The following is a 17,279-nucleotide window of genomic DNA, read 5'->3' as shown; positions in this document are numbered from 1 at the left end:
ATGGACGCAAACGCGCGTTGCAACGTCCTATCTTGTGCGCGACTTTTATTTTGACAGTGAATGTGGACCACTGATGTGCACAACTACATATAACTGTGAACATCTGCATTTCAGTTGGCGTCTTTGACAATCTTATTCTATAAAAGTGATGGCCACCATTTTTATGTTTCTATTCTGATGACCCGCTGCACACAGCGGACTCTACTATTATGTATAACCACTTACTTTTAATGAACATTCAAATGAGATAATCAGTTGTATTTGCTATATGGAAGCATTTTAAACATTGTGAAGGGTCAGTGTGATAAACTGATGTCAGTAGACAATGTGGTGGTAGAGTAAGGCGACCTCTTAATCTTTTTCATCATACCTGGATTTCATGGCAAAGTTTCTCCCCAGAGCAAGATGTCGAAGAGACTGACATCGACCGACTGACAGAACCAGGGTCACCATGTCATTCTCAAAACCTACAGTCAGAGAGCAAGGGAAAAGTGGTGGAAGCATTCATTCTTCCTGGTGTAAATGGGTTTGCTGTATTTTAATAATTCTCTTATTATTCATCTAGTGAAAAAAAGCTAACTGTCAAATTGTTGTTGATCATATTAGGGTTATAGTTATGAGGGTGCTATCAATCTTCTCACTCTGGAGAGGAAAAATAATTTGACTTTGAAAATAAGCACTTGACAAAATAAGGCAAAGAACTCAGAGATACACTGTCACACACAGAAGTCACCAACTTTGGGTTGAGTCAGTCACAACAGACTTTATGTGGCATTCAGATTAGCTGATAAAGTGCATCAAGAGCTTCATGGAGTTGGTTTCCATGGCCGTGCAGCTGCATCCAAGCCTGTCAAAGTGCTGCTAGTGGACTCAGCAGTGGACGTGTTCTCTGGAGTCAAAGGAATTCTTAATGCTTCAGCATACCAAGACATTTTGGATTTCATCCTCCCAACTTTGTGGGAACAGTTTGGGGATGGCCCCTTCCTGTTGCACTACGACTGCACAGCAGTGCACAAAGCAAAGTTCATAAAGACATGGATGAGACAGTTTGGTGTGGAAGAACTTGACTGAGTTAGAACTCCTTTGGGATGAGTTAGAGCGGGGACTGTGAGCCTGAACTTCAATGTACTGAAATGAGTTTTGCAGGTTTTATATGGCATAATTGGATTTGTGTGTAAGAAAGTTGTTTTGCATACTGTTGTCAGAGATATCCAGACTTCTGATGGCTGTGGCTTCAGAGATGTGTTCCTGTATCACCTGGGCTCCTGCTGAACGTAGCTACACATAAACAAACACATATTTATTGGTCTAAAACATGTTCCTACTGTGGATGCTACCATTCATCATAAATGAAAAAAGCTATTCTTTCTGCATGAGGGTATGTGAGTGTGTACCTCGCAGCTGCTTAGGTCTAACTCCAGCCCAAACAGTCGTTTGTTGGTTGCCAGACCCTGCAGTAATAACCTGGTTGCAAAACATATCAATAGATTCATTAACCACAGACTACTAGTTCGTCAGTATTTGTAATTGTGTTTTAGAAAGTACAATATGTGCTGGCAGTGTGGACAGTAGTACTCTGAAGGTAAGCAATGGTTGCTTTTTTAACCTAGTATTTCCTAACAAGATATAGTTTGACAAAAACTTTCACACATATGAACCTAAAGCGCTTCAAAACATCTCTTACTGATACATGGGATGCTTCACGGTTAGTACGTACAATAGTAATTGTGATAAGAGAGGTGGAAAAACTATATTTTTATTCATCTTTATTCTAACCAAGTCAAAAATGCTGTCATATTAAATACAACTAAGGTTGCCAGCGCTGACTAACATCAACCGTCACGTTTTTTCCCCTGCTGTCTGACGTCATTAAGCACAGCTAACAAACAGGTTTTTATTGAGTTACGTAATGATTCACAAAAATGAAAGGTCAATGGCAAAGCACTGATAAAATACACCGATGAAAATAAAACCCACAAAGAAATTTTGTGGTCATTAGCATTACTCTGAGATGCAGTGTGAAAAGTGCCTACGGTGTAGCGGTGGCGAAATATGGCTGTGCAAAAAAACGTCTCAACTAACTGCGTGTGACTGATTTAGAATATAAAAGTACAAAAACATGCATTTTAATTCCCATTTCAGGGCTTCATTCATTAATTAACTACATTTTTAGCCAGACTTTTTCAGCCACTTCACAGTTCCCACGGCCAACAGTGAGCTTTCGTGTCATATGTGACAGTGTGTGGACACACCTGAGAGCTTGTGGAGGTAGTTTGGTTGCAGACAGCCCAACATATTTCAGCTCACAGCTCTGACTAAAGAACTCTTGAATGCTCCTCGTGACCTCCTGCACCTTTCTATACACGTGCACACACGTGCACACACACACACAGAGGGAGAGAGAGAGAAAGAAAAGAGATTTCTTGTCGTAGTCACATAAACATTCATGAAGACAGCAGGGTGTCTGGATCAGGTTCACATATTCAACCTTTCAATTAATAGATAACTTAGTAGATACCTCTCGATCTCTGAATCTATCAGTGAATTAATCTATGAATTTATCAGCTGATGACAGTTTAACATGACATCTTTTTAATGGCTTAATATATTGTGTATATGGAAAATATTAAATATCATTTTTCAAGTTCCTAAGAATTTGTAACAAGATTGTGTCAAACACAGCACCGAGCATATTGTTATAAAAACACACGTTGGATGAAAGAAATTATGGGACATCTTTTTTTTACTGATTTATTTATTTATGTTGACACCTAAATTATCTACTAATTCTGGAACTGCTCTTTTTTTCTATGGTGAAAGGCGTTTCACATTTAACAACTTTAACAACTCTCAACAACATCAGGTGATATGTTGTAAAAGCCACTTGTTTATGGTATAAGCCAGTTTGTGCACATGCTGTCAAAGCTCCTTCTGAACACTTCATGCTACTATGTTCTCAGACTGTAACCTGAGGTACTGCAGTACTGTGGTGAATATTCATATTTAATTTGTTCATTAATGTTGTTTAGTAAACTTGTGGACTGGTTGATCCTATAAATTGTCGCAGTATGACTCCATAGGCTTGGAATGCCCTCTTCTGGTTTTCAAAAGCTGCTGCATTTCAAACCAACTAAGAAACTGAAGTCCAATGAGTTTACAGATATGGACAGTGGAGCTGACCTGTGGCTGAAAGGATTCCTGGCCAGGTTAAGGTGCACCAGTTTGTAACAACATCCAGCAGACAGCGACACAAATAACTGCATGAAAAGAAAGGTTAAAGTGAGCGAAAGTTATCTACAGAAAGTAAGTAAAATACAAGCAATTGTTTCAAACCACTGTTTTGATACTGTGCATACAAGAACAATGACAATAATAATAATAATAATAATAATAATAATAATAATGATAATGATAATAATAATAATAATAATAATAATAATAATAATAATAATAATAATGATAATGATAATAATAATAATAATAATAATAATTGTCTCTATGTGTTGGCCCTGCATCAGACTGGCGACCTGGGGAAGCTATCAAACTGGATATATGAGTGGATAAAACATAAATATTAACATAGATGTAATGTAGTACAGATTGGTCTTGGGCACAAGCTATGAGGTCCCTGATTTTGGTTTGTTTTATTGTTTTATCCATTTTGTTGAGATCCAACCATGGCCTCTGATTCTTCCAAATATCAATCAATGAGAAATCAATGAGATGATGGAAAGAAGTCCACAGTTATAAAAACAGTATGTCACTGACTGTGTCCAGAGGGCAGCTGGTATCACTGAGGTCCAGATAAGACAGAGAGTTTGTACTGGACAAGAACTTGAAGAGAAACTGCAAGAGACACACAGATGCATCATAAAGTCTGAGTTATGTAGACATGGTTTCTTTCAGAGACTAGGCAGCTGAAATGATGACAAGGAGAGACACAATCACCATCCTAACAGGCCAGCATTAACTTAGGAAGAAGAAGATAATAATAAGATAATAAAGAAAATAATTTCCAGAATATTTCTAGGATATTTTGATAAACATAAGACTTGCTTGACTGAAATCAGAATCCATTATTTGGACTCTACTGGAGAAAACGTTTAGGCTCTGTACATGTCTACATTCTTATCCAGGATGGAAAACCATCAGCGTATGTCTTGAAACAGAGTTGCTGTTTCTGGCAAACCTTCACTTACTTTCACGGTGCTTGGACAACACGTTACAAGTCCAGCAACCTTTGTTGTACATAGAAATACTTTGTTGCATGAGCAACGTATTGGACCTTGTGGCCTTCGGTGATGATTACCCTTGTGAAGACCACAAGCTGAAATGTTTCAACAAACCAGTGAAGCTGGTTGCAAGCAAGGTCAGGATAATAGTCGGCACCACTTCTGGATGTTAAAGGTACGTGTACTGCAAGTACTGTAAGAGTATTCGTTGCATCATTTGTCTTCAATCCATATCATGTGAAAACACTTAAAGCAGAGTGTTACCGTGGCTTCCTCAGTAACCAGGCTACTGGTGTTACCAGACAGATCGAGGTGGGTCAGAGATGTTGAGAACCTTTGACTGGAGGACAACACCTGACTCAGACAGCCGAGACCTGGAAAAAAAACAATCAAACCACAAATAATGATTATTTTGAATGGGGTAAGGATGTGACAGCAAAGATGGTGTGAAACACATTTATGGCGGCAGGCAAAATATCCGAAGGAATCCTCCTTTTATTCATTTCATATTCATTCAAAGACGAGCAAAAGAGGAATCTGCAAAACTGATATACCTGGATGTATTGTACAAAAATATGATCATACTATACTCAGCATTTGTTCGAATTTGTATCTAAGAGGTGTGTTTTAACACACTAATTATAATTATTTAGTGGTACAATGCAAAGTGTTGACAGGAAGTGCTTTTATTTTGAAGTGCAAGGTCATCAGGAACAACATTACCTTTTGGTCGAGTGACTTTTAAGCAGCACATTCAGCAACTAAAATGTTCTACTGAATGGTTTCTTTCTGGCATTCAATATATGCTTTCAGACTGTAAAAGTCCTGAGTGTTCACCTCCTCTTCATATTTACTCGATTCTGTCTTCATTCTGCTCCTTATCTTATTAAACTAATGAAAACAGCACATTATTTCTATAGTGTTTGTACCTCTGGCAGTCATCGACACCCTGGACAGGGAGAGGCGCTTGAGTCCTTTCTCCAGATTCTCCAAATTCTGACTTAGCGCTATTACACCTTGCAGTGAAAACACAAAACATTAACACAACTGTGAGTTAAAATAGTGTCTTTCAAAGGGACATATTTTGCAGAAAAGCACAGGTAGAGGCAATGACATTAATAATAATTCAACTCTGCTGCGATTTGTATATTCTCATTCACTGACTTGACACTTTTTAGAACAAAAATATCCTTATTTTTAGTCATTTTATTCGGTATCTATGATTACTACCTGCATTTTATGATGTGTCTGTGCTGGTGACGCTTGCCTTTTCTCAGGAAGGCTTTTATGTTCTACTAGAATCAAATTTGTTTGCCAATCACTTCATACCTTTAATAAAAGTTTTCACTATATACATATTACTGTCTGAGTCTGCACAGATATGAATCTAAACTGCAGCTGTTTGGTGAAGGCATACAACTACAAACCAGTTATTATGATTTGCAGCAGTAGACGCTTTCCCCCTATTCACATCTTAGTCACAACCACATACATGAATCAGGTGTCAAATCTAAAAAGCTCACCTTTGTCTTCAATTGGATTGCCAGAGAGGTTGATAGATTGCAGGTTAGACGAGGCATGCTCTTTGAGGGCAGCAGCCATTTTGACTGCAAAGTCCCTGTAAAGAAGATTATTGTCAGTCTCAATACCTGTAAGCTACACTGTAAATCAAAGTAATTTAAAGTCTGCCTAGTTTAACAAGTGAAAATATTTCTTCCTGAGTACATATATTTTCCTGAAATACATGATATTGTGCAAATGTTTTATACAATTAAGATGTTTGGATCTTGAGTCACCGCAGTAACATAAAGGAGGCATCTGCTTGGCCTGTGACGAGTGCAAACACTCAGCCAGAGTAACAAAGGTCTATGTTGTCACAAGAAGGAGGGGTCCTGAGACAAGAGTCCCAGATTTTGTTAAAGTCATGGTTAAAAGCTCAAACGTGCAGTGAGGAGCTCTGTTGAGCTGTGGGGAGCATTCTGCTGGTTTGAAACTAATGGTCCTCTCAGTGTTCTCTCCTGCTGTTAGTGGTTTCTTCTGCATGATAATAATGCATTCATCAATAGAGCACCTGGGCTCCATAATGACCCCACATCTTTCTGAGACACTTTCTGTTTTTTCATTGATTTTTGACCCGTCTGTATGTGGACACAGAAACTCACAGCTTCAGTCCACTGGCCTCCAGCGAGAGCTCCTCCAGACTGGGAGACCTCGACAGCAGGTATGTCAGCTGCTGCTGGATATCCACTGACTGAAAGAACAAAACAAGAAACGTGCAGAGTGGTGTTTCCAACTTTCTTTTTTGCATTAGCAGTGGCCCATAAACACATGCACAATAAGCCTGCCGTGAATCCAGGAGCTGGGAGAGGTTTTTATAAAGTCCTGGTGGGGATTTTTTTTTAACCCAAGTTATTTTGTCATTGTGTATTTGGTCTTAGAAATAATTTGGTCTGGAGTGATATCAAGAATGGAAAAGAGCAAAATTTCAGTTCGATTCAATTTCATTCATGTTGCACCAAATCACGACAAGTTTCCTCAAGTTACAGACCCCAGCTCTGTACTCTTTACCAGCCTCAATAAATCAGCTCGCTTCTTGTTTAAACCCACTCGTGTCTTCGAGTGTCTCCATTTAGATCCACGCCACACACCCGAACATAACAACTTATGAATGATTGTGATCCAAAACCCTCAAGAGAAATCAATCTTTTATGTTTTTTTATATGCTTTTCTAATAGTTTTTAAATATTATTCATAATAAATGAATTTACACTTAAGAATGTCACCTGAAATGAGAGCTAAGGAGAAGAAGATTATCATCTGATCAGCTTATTAACTGTTGGGGTCACAAGCAAATAACAGTCAAAACAATAAAGCAAATAATTATTTCCATATAGATTCCACAGTCTGATAACATCTCCAGCACCGCAGTCTTGCTCTGTGACAGTTGTGTTGGATCTAACATATATTTTGTTCCTATTATTAAATGACCACTTAGTTTATTCATGAGAATAATAGTTGTCATTTTGAGAAAAAGCTGGATTCAAGTGTGCAAACCTTTAGGTAACTCTTTCAAACACTCAAACATAAATAAATAAAAATCATAGTGTACCAGTTTGAGATCTTTGCAGTAAATCTTTGTAAACCACTGGTTAAAGGACAAAGCCGCTACTGCCAATGCCAGGTCCCTGTGAGGAAAGGAGACAAAGAAGGTATGTAACAGCGGTAAAGTATGACTGGATTAGCCATCATAATGCTGTATCTCACCTGCTGTCTAAGTGGCTGAAGTCCTGCAGGTTGAATTGTCTCCAGTTGTGGATGTAGTAGATGTTGTCAACATCCTGCATAAACAGTTTGACATTAATTATAATATTTGTATAAAAAGTGCTAAAATTGATTTAAAATTTTAGAATTTATTTCAAATGTGAGTCATCTAAAGTTTGGTGCAGACGGCATTACTAGATTTTATGTTGATGCCACATTAACATACCCACTGAATCTCTTCTCTAAACGGCATCTCATTGAAATCACACAAAGCAGCATAGGTATCAGAGAATCCTCCTGGGAACGATACTCAGATACATTAGTTCTAGTTTTAAATTCATTTGTTTTTCTGAAATGCAAAACTGTCGGTGATCATGTAGTTAGTGTTGCTAATGTTTGAATCACACGGTGTTTATGATCAACTGAAATGGTCTTTAGCTTTATCACAGTATGTACAACACATTTATAAATGTTTACATGTTAGTACAGTAAGTGATATCCCAACTACATTATCTGAAACTGGGAAATGAAACACACCACAGTAGCCAGGCTGACTGTTCATCTGCTCCTCTATCGCACCAATCAGTGTGAGGAGTCGGTCCTTGAGATCGGGTGGAATTGTCTTCAACAGCTTTCTGAGGATTAAAGGAAAATATGAAATGTACCCCATGAAACTGCAATACTCTGCAGACAGACCAAGAGTCTATTGACTGGGAGCTCGGAAATTCAGGTCTTGACTCACTTGATCTATTCCCTCATTAAACACCTCAAAGTATTTCGGCCTTAAGGTCTTACTAAATATATATAATTGTGTTGCTTTTAGAATTTCTAGTCATGTTTATTGTCCTGAAAGCCTAGTAAAGTTGGACAGATCTACCATGTGTGAGATCTGATTTCAAAAAGCTAAGGTCCCAAAGGTGAACAAGCTCACTTTGACTGTGCAACAACAGGCCTTTGGAAACCAGCTGATGACATTGTAGTGGCTACGTCTTTTATATATAGTCTATGATTGTTTCCTATATTCATCAAACTGTATGTAAACTTGGGGAGTATCTTTAAAAACACACACTGTATATAATAAACATATAATGTTTTCTGTGATTTGAGAAGCCATTGGCTTTGAGACTGGTACGAGCCCACTGCAAGACGGACCCACCCTGGTGAAGAATCAGGAAAGATCCTCTTCAATGAGGCGGTCATGTGACTGATCATGGCTTCAAGATCTTCAGTGTGTAACACACTGAAATACAGAGTCTGTCTGTCTGTCTCCAACACAATCTGCAACACATCCATACGTGTGTTACTCTCCGCATATAAAAACTAGTCTTTTTTATAGAATCAAATATTGTCTTAATGTGTGTTTTATATATGCATAAGTGCATATAAAAATTTAATGTAAAAACAGGTTATATATTGACACTGATAAATGGTGTACCTTCATGTGACTATGAATATTAATGGCGCAAATCTCCAGGTAGCTAAAGGTGCTCTCCACCTGTGCATGAGAGAAAGGCATGAGTGTGAATACACACACACACACACACACACACACACACACACACACACACACACACACACATAAAGACAAAGTGAAAACAAATTCCATTTAAAAATGTGATTGTTTTTTGGTAACTGTGGTGCGGCCGAATCCATCCTTTCACTGCAGTGTTAAATGGCCTGATACTGATGCAGTGCTTTTACACTGCAAGCCATATCCGCCCAGTCCTACACTGCTTTATTCTATGCACAGTGAGAATGAATCTGTGCACACCGATGCATCGGGGCATTTATGCACATACATATAAAAAGAAAATGTTTGGCACGTTCAGCTCTATCTCTCTCCAGAAACAGTGTCCTAGTCAGAAAGGATAATCCATAAGGCTCATAACTCACAATGGTCATTTATCAAGTAAGAACCAGTAAGGAAAAAAATAACCCCTCTTATTTCAAACCTCATCACACAATGTTTAAGTTAAGCTGGTTTGGTTTAAAAGAGACGTTGTAATTTACCCTGATAGGTTGCTTGTTTATAACCACGTAGCCTCTCCATAGACTCAGTACCTAAGAGAAACAGACATCATAAAAACAAAGAGAAAAGCTATTAGATATCAAACTGACAGACCAATGCCTGCAGCTTCAGAGGAACAGTGTCATTTTATGCAATTTTGGTCCTTTACATTGACCTCCAAACTACAGTAGCACTGAGGTCCACAAGTGGCATGCTGCTCCTGCAACCGTCCCATATGTCAGTGTTGCAGCAGCCGAATGCAATTCTCAGATGGACAGTTAGTGCTCGTAGAGCGTCATCCTCATTATTACCACTCTGCTTACACAGGAAACAAGTTACCATATGAAATTTGGTCACATGTCAGGATGACCTAAAGTTTAGCTTCTTGTGCAATAGGTACAAATTAATGTTGCCCAAATTACTTTTACAACAGTTTATTTACTCTGATTTTGCGTCAATCATTAATCATTAATTAATCATGCCATAAATATATGTTCTTAAAAATCTGTATTTTATTCCTTTCTACCTTTGACAGAGTAGTGTAAATTTCTTTACTTCGTAAAAATTAACATTAAACTTGAAGTTGTTCAGTGACCTGCTTTAAGAACCTTCATACATGTTTATACATACATTGTTAGCTTTTTAAACAGCGGGTTATAGTAAACAAGTCAAAATATAGTAAACAAGTTACAGTAAAAAAGTCAAAATGCACTTTAACAAACACATAATCAATTTATAATATGTAATTTATTTTTTTTTTTTTACCATTTTTTTATTCAATCAATAATGGACAATAAAATTTATTTGAATACATTGATCCATCTTAAATAAATGAACAAAATATAAAAGTAGTTTAACAACATTATTTATTTATTTATTTTTACTTTAATCCACAAGAAAGTAAACTTTAAGTGATCCTGACTCTTGATAAAAAATATTTGTCTAACCCTAAATCACACGCACTGTAAAAACAGATCTTTTAGTGCCCCCTCCTGGCAGATTTGTGTACATGCCGATGCCAGAGCGGCCCTGGTGCCCACATAAACGTGTTTTCTGTGTGCAAACAAACTGTTAGCAGACAAGTAGTAATGAGGCTGATCCTGTAAGAGCACCAGCTGATTCAGATTTAGTTAGAGTAGTCATAGTGAAATAGCCATTAGACCAAAGGTATTGGCTTTTACCAATGATACTCACCATAAACCTGTTGGTTGACCTTCCAGTTGTCAGACTGGAGTTGTTCAAAATAACAGGCGTCACCAGACAGACTCTGTGAGGCTTCAGCAGCTCTGATATCTGATCTGCTTACAGGATTACACACAAAAACAGACCATCACTATTGCTATCATACTTTTAAGGACATCTTCAGCAGAGGCTTCAGTTACTGTTTGTTTCTGGACCTTTCGGTCCAAAGTTTAGCCTTCAACAAGTGAAATGCTCAGTTGGGTTAAGATCAGGTGACTGGATACCTGGTGACATTCAAGGATATTCCACTTCTTTGCTTTAAAAAATTCCTGGGTTGCTTTGGCTGCATATTTTAGGTCATTGTCAATTTGTATTATGAAACGATGCCCATCAGTTCGACTCCATGTAGCTGGATTTGAGCAGACAGCTTGTCTCAGAACACCTCAGAATTCATTCGGCTGCTTCTGTCCTGTGTCACATCATCAATAAACACTAGTGTCCTAGTGGGACTGGCAGCCATACACCCCAAACCATCACATTGCCTCCGCTGTGTTTATGATGTGGTTTGCTTTGGATCATGAGCTGTTCTTTGTCAGATGTTTTCTTTTCTGTTTTCACAGCTTAAGGGTGACTTGTTTCACATGCATGGAGAGCTCCTGTGACTGCATGTTGTCTGTTCACAGTAAAATCTTCCATATGCAAGTACCACACCTCAGATCAACTCCAGGCTTTTATATGCTTAATTAATAATGACATAATGATGGAATTGCCCACACCTGCCCACGAAATAGCCTTTGAATCAATTGTCCAATTACCTTGGTCCCTCCTAAACCCTTCATCCAATTTTAATGCAGATACCCTCAAATGAAAGCTGAGAGACTACACATGACATCCATTGTATAACCATTATTTAATTACATTTCAATAACCAGGTAATATATATTGTGTCCAAATATATATGGACCTAACTATAAACTTGAGTCGCATCCCATTCTTTAATCCATAGGGTTTAATATGATGTCGGCCCACCTTTTGCAGCTATAACAGCTTCCACTCTTCTGGGAAGGCTTTCCATAGTTTAGGAGTGTTTATTTATAACCATTCTTTAAGGAGCACATTTGTGAGGACAGACCAGTAGGTTTCCTCCACACCAAACTCTCATCCATGTCTTTATGGACCTTGCATTGTGCACTGGTGTGCAGTCATGTTGGAAGAGGAACGGATCATCCCCAAACTGTTCCCACAAATTTGGAAGCCTGAAATTGTCCAAAGTGTCTTGGTATGCTGAAGCATTAAGAGTTCCCAACACTGAAACTAAGGGACTGCTCTGTGATCTTACGTGGCCGACCACTACATGACTAAGTTGCTGTCGTTCCAGTTGCTTCCACTTTGTTATAATACCACTAACAGCTGACTGTGGAATATTTAGTACAGAGGTCGGAAGTAACAACGTACAAATACTTTGTTACTGTACTTAAGTAGAATTTTCAGGTATCTGTACTTGAGTAGTTTTCTTTCTGACTACTTTTTACTTTCACTCACTACATTTTGAACAAGTATATGTACTTTCTTCTTACATTTTCAAAACAGGTTTATTACTTAATTTAAAAATATATATATATTATTAATTTTAACATATTTAAGGTGAGTTATTATTTCACTTCACTGTGAGCGTCCAAACATCAAACCAATTTGAGCCTAAACAGCAACACAAGAAAACCAGTCCTGTTCATGTATTATTCACCAGGACATGTCACATAGAGATGGAAGAGGCAAAAAGTCAGCGGTTAAAGTACGATGGGTATTTTTGTTTTTGTTGATATTTAAATTGTGGTAGCAGTACTTCAGCGTCTAGTTAGTGCTTCAAAAGAGGAGCGAGGAGCATAAAGGAGTCTTATTTTAAAGGTGCAGGTAATTTCAAATGCACATTTTATCAGTTCAACAAACATCAGCAAACACACAAACTGTTTGTGTGCAGTTATTTGCACAGTGTGTTGCTAGCTAAAGGTCCAGCTGCTATATTTGACAGGCAGAGAAAAGAAAGAGAGCCAACTTCACTCAGAGATGGAGAAAGATAAGAAAATCAGGACAGGAGAGGAAGAAGAGAGGTTCGATTTAAAGGGAAGGACTACTCAGTGTAGAAACATCTTCCAAAGAGCTACTTTTTACTTTGTTACTTTGTGTACATGTAAGAGCCTGTACTTTTTTCACTTTTACTTGAGTAAAGAAGTTGAATCAGTACTTCAACTTTTACTGGAGTATTTTTTTAACACTCGTATCTGTACTTCGACTTAAGTACATAATGTCTGTACTTTTGCCACCTCTGATTCAGTAGCAAGGAAATTTAATCACTGGACTTGTTGCACAGGTAACATCCTATCACGGTCCCACGCTGGAATTCACGGAGCTCCTGAGAGCGAGCGGTGCATGCCTAGGTGCTCGATTTTATACACCTGTGGCCACGAAAGTGATCGGAAGACCTGAATTCAGTGATTTGGGTGGGTGAGTGAATACTTTTGGCAATATAGTGTGGATGACACTAGGCAAACAGGACCATTTCTGCAAAAACCTGAACTGAGATCCACAGATCCTCCACACTGTACACCACCAGCATCTTCACTGCACCTAGAAATTTTGTAGGAGTTACAACTGGCACAACTGGCCGACAAAGGGCCAAATTCCAAAGCATCCTCAGTGTTGGACTGAAGGGTAAGTGACAACACGTGCAATGGAAGGTTTAAGAATGGTAAATGGACTGGTTCTTATATAGCGCTTTTCTACTCTGAGCACTCAAAGCGCTTTATACAACTAATTCGTTCACCTAACCACACAAGCACTAAACTGCGTGAATGGGTGTTAAGTGCTCAGTCACACGCTGATGGATGCATCAGAGAGCAACCTGGGGTTAGTATCTTGCCCAAAGATATTTGACAAGGAGCCTGGGATCGAACTGCCAACCTTCCGGTTAGTAGCTGACCTGCTCTACCACCTGAGCTACAGCACATTGTTGTCATCGTGTTAAACAGTCGTATTACCAGGCTTTAAACACCACCTATAAACACCACCTACTTTGTGAGGCATGAAGACATCCATCCTTTGTAAACTCTGTTTATTTACCCACGTGGTTCTTATTTCCAGCCCATTTTAAGAACGAACAGGCAGGAGTTCAGAGTTTAGTGTAGGGAATTACATAGTGATAATATAGTGATTTGTGAAATGCTAAGACTTGTGAAAACTTGTGTGTGTAAACTTGTGAAATTGAGTTTTCAAAGAAACAAAAGTAGTGCAAGATCTGAAACTGCCCAGCAACCTCTTTTCTGCGGTTTGAGGCAAACTGAAATAATGGAAACTTGCCCTGTAACTTTAGTACAGAAAGGAAATGTATTTGTAACGACTTTCAATGTGAATGACTTTCAGTTAAACTCAATATAGTAGATATATTTGAGGGGGTTTTGTCGCTTTAGATACCTTACTTTTACAAATTCCCCTATAAATCAGAGTTAAAATCAGCAGTTACAATAACATCTGGTTTGTGTATGTACCCGTATAAGAAGGAAAAGACTTTTACAAGAGTCCACTCACTCATTCTTTTCATATACAAAATTACAGATTTATATTATAAAACTCACACATGGTGTGTATGACACAAAAACTCTTGATTCTTGATCCACAGGAGACCTCAGAGACCAACAGTACACTGCTCTGTAGGTGAGGCTGACAAGTTTGAAAATAGGTGATGTGGGCAACGGTAAGCTACTGAAAGGAGATGGACACATTGATCAGGTGTTAAGTGGCCAAATAGTAGCCTGAATTTCCCACAAGTAATCAGATACAGAGCGAAGACAATGATGAATAACAAAAGCTGATAAAGGATGGTCTGGATGAACGTGAGAATAAAAAAAGCTTTGTGGGGGAAAATCAGCACAAAGAAAACTCCTTTATGTGGGTGCAAAAACACTGGGACTGGTCAAAGATGAAATTATTTGTATTTGATAAAATTAGCAGAGGACAGGACGCCTACAGTGTTACTGATCATGTAAGCCACGCTTTCTGAGGATTAGAACGTCTGTCTTATTGGGAATGACCTGTACAAAAAAACTTAAATGAACTGATCAAATTAATGTTGTCCATTCATTTATAAATAACATTAGCTTATTTGGTTGGGGCAAAAAACATACCTGAACGGTATCTACAAATAAATAGCATGTGATATTAGTTTTTAATAATCTATCTAAAGGGCAGCAGATATGAAATGAACCTGAGGCTCAGAAGTTGCTGAAGGACAGAAATTAGGTACGTCCCCCACAAAGACAGTAAAACATCTGTGAGAGAACATTCAAACTGTTATTATGCAATAGCTGTATAATCAGGGTTTGATGTTTTACAGAAGTGAGCCCTAGTAGTTCCAACCTTAACCCTGATTATACATGACTAGGTGATCATTTCTAATGAAGTTCAGGTAGTTTAGAGTTTTAAGATGGCACAGAAATTTCTCGGAGTCACCTCACCAAACAAGTGCCAGATTCACTGTTATTCAGAGGCTTTTTTGGCACCGGCAAGGTCTATGGCATGGAAATACTGACAGTCAGAGTGCAACTGACTGCTGTGCTGAATTCAGGGACATGTTACATACAATACCGATCATGTGCTCAGATTACACTGAATTTCTGCAGAATGCTGCATGATGAAGGTCAGCTGTGCACCCACCCTTCTTTAGAAATTAATCGGAGCACTAACAGAGTAATAATTTCAGAGTCCTGGTATCGGACTGTCTTTATTCAGTTCATAACACTGCTAACAAACCACACACTGAGTCACGTTTCCTTCTTTTTGTCAGTTGGTGTCACTGACTGTTAAAGTGGAAACACAGACGGTAACTAAGTAGGAGAAGCTGACCTTTAGGCATAAACAGTTTGTTTCAATGAAAAAGAAAAGCCTAACTTAACTGTGCAGACCAGATGTTTTTTATGAAGTCAGGATTTAGTCCAGTAAAAAGTTGTATGGCTAGTATCACTGAAGCACAGATTATTTACATCTTTATAAATAATCTTACATCATTAAAACTGTATGTTTGAAGTTTTAGACAAAAATAAATACATGTAAGATGATCTCTGTGACAGAAAGTCTCACATTTTGTTGCTAAGCACCCGTTTTTACCCAGTATGGCAACATTTGGAGCCCCTGAATTAGATTGCATTTGCTTTAACTAGGTCAGCTTAAACAGACTGAGTTGAAATACATGTAAAAACCTTTAAGGTGTTTCAATGCTATCATCCTATGTTCAAAGAATCAGAAATATCAAAGCGCATTAACTTTGCTGCTGAAAATGGCTCAGCTTACCTTGCAGGTTCTGGGAAACAGCCTCCATTCTGTGGACTTCAATAAAACGATGAAATTAATATGAAGATGCACAAAAAGTTAATCTGTGATCTTGTACTGCTCCTTAGAGAAATAACGAAAGGAAAGATGCATGTCCATACCGCCAAATTTACAAAAAGAAGACAGATTTTAATCTAATAAAACAGTGTGTACAAATCCAACTGCACTGAGTCAGGAGCAGGGAGCAGAGGAGATAGTAAAACAAGAAAATGTAGCGTGGAGATACTAAAGGTGTGAAGGTACACACATGAAACCACCATAAGATTTCTTTTTCAGAGCACATCTGCATATAACCCTCTTTCTCTTTCCACCCTGCATGCATGCACACACGTCACCTTTCTTGCTCTGCTTGCATGCACCCTCTGCTTGTGAACGTAGATACTCACATCCTGTTCCATGTTGTGAGTCAATAACACTGTGAACACAGAGAAGACTAAGCAGGAAGGAACTGAAGCTAACCCCCACACTGCAGGAAACCTGCAGTTTTACAAAGTTGTGCATCGTGTTTAGAAGTTTAGGAACTAATCAAATGTTGAACGTCAGAGGATAAATAAAAGAAATAGTATTTATGAAAGCATAATAAGGGTTTAATGACTTTTACTTTTATTATGATGGAATCAATTATATTTTTCATTAGTAGTTATCTCTAACCACCAGGGGGAACCAAAGTGCACATTCAAACTGTTTTATCTACATTTAGTTAAGGCAGAACTGCTTTGATCCGTTTACAGTTTTGTACATCGCCTTAAGGCAACTGTTACTTTGATTTGGCGCTGTATAAATAAATAGAATTAAACTGAATTTTTCTCCCATCCTGTTGTAGAAAGTGCTCCAGGAGGATTAGCACGTTTGCCTCACAGCAAGAAGGTCAATTCCAGCACCTGGCCAGGGTCTTTCTGTGTGGAGTTTACATGTTCTCCCCATGCTTGTGTAGGTTCTCTCTGGGTACTCCGGCTTCCTCCCACAGTCCAAAGACATGCAGTTAGTGGGGTTAGTTACCTTCATAGGTATGAATTGTTGTCTGTCTCTATGTGTCACCCTGGACAGGTCCCTTTTAACTGGTGACGTGTGCAGGGTGTACCCTGCCTCGTGCCTTATAGTAGCTGGGACAGGCTGACAATATTAAATAATTAATAGCAGTCAGACAGATGTTGTCATGCTTGACTCTGGAATACTTTGGCATATAGAGGAGGTCAACTGAATGACTGCAAGCTGTG

General features: G+C 38.4%; 1 protein-coding gene across 1 annotated transcript in view; it reads right to left on the bottom strand.

Moving 5' to 3' along the window:
* carmil2 (capping protein regulator and myosin 1 linker 2) overlaps nucleotides 1-16,159 on the bottom strand; it is a 63,103-nt gene extending 46,944 nt beyond the window's left edge. The window contains exons 1-19 of the mRNA XM_085283162.1: nucleotides 16,024-16,159; nucleotides 10,696-10,799; nucleotides 9,504-9,554; nucleotides 8,929-8,988; nucleotides 8,650-8,771; nucleotides 8,031-8,128; nucleotides 7,720-7,790; nucleotides 7,497-7,570; nucleotides 7,342-7,417; nucleotides 6,395-6,483; nucleotides 5,756-5,850; nucleotides 5,162-5,248; nucleotides 4,497-4,606; nucleotides 3,769-3,846; nucleotides 3,181-3,257; nucleotides 2,253-2,357; nucleotides 1,395-1,464; nucleotides 1,197-1,278; nucleotides 371-467 (exon numbers count right to left, since the gene is read on the bottom strand). Coding sequence (XP_085139288.1) covers nucleotides 371-467; nucleotides 1,197-1,278; nucleotides 1,395-1,464; nucleotides 2,253-2,357; nucleotides 3,181-3,257; nucleotides 3,769-3,846; nucleotides 4,497-4,606; nucleotides 5,162-5,248; nucleotides 5,756-5,850; nucleotides 6,395-6,483; nucleotides 7,342-7,417; nucleotides 7,497-7,570; nucleotides 7,720-7,790; nucleotides 8,031-8,128; nucleotides 8,650-8,771; nucleotides 8,929-8,988; nucleotides 9,504-9,554; nucleotides 10,696-10,799; nucleotides 16,024-16,051 — 1,574 coding nt within the window. The 5' untranslated portion in view covers nucleotides 16,052-16,159. The remainder of the gene's footprint in view (nucleotides 1-370; nucleotides 468-1,196; nucleotides 1,279-1,394; nucleotides 1,465-2,252; nucleotides 2,358-3,180; nucleotides 3,258-3,768; nucleotides 3,847-4,496; nucleotides 4,607-5,161; nucleotides 5,249-5,755; nucleotides 5,851-6,394; nucleotides 6,484-7,341; nucleotides 7,418-7,496; nucleotides 7,571-7,719; nucleotides 7,791-8,030; nucleotides 8,129-8,649; nucleotides 8,772-8,928; nucleotides 8,989-9,503; nucleotides 9,555-10,695; nucleotides 10,800-16,023) is intronic.
* Nucleotides 16,160-17,279: the final 1,120 nt, after the last annotated feature.

This window comes from Mchenga conophoros, linkage group LG7, assembly GCF_057382185.1.
Source record: "Mchenga conophoros isolate Kocher_MC1m ecotype Shallow Benthic linkage group LG7, M_conophoros_male_GT1.1, whole genome shotgun sequence".
Taxonomy (NCBI): domain Eukaryota; kingdom Metazoa; phylum Chordata; class Actinopteri; order Cichliformes; family Cichlidae; genus Mchenga; species Mchenga conophoros.
The sequence above is the reverse complement of the archived record's forward strand: the minus strand, read 5'-3'. Positions and strand labels throughout refer to the sequence as shown.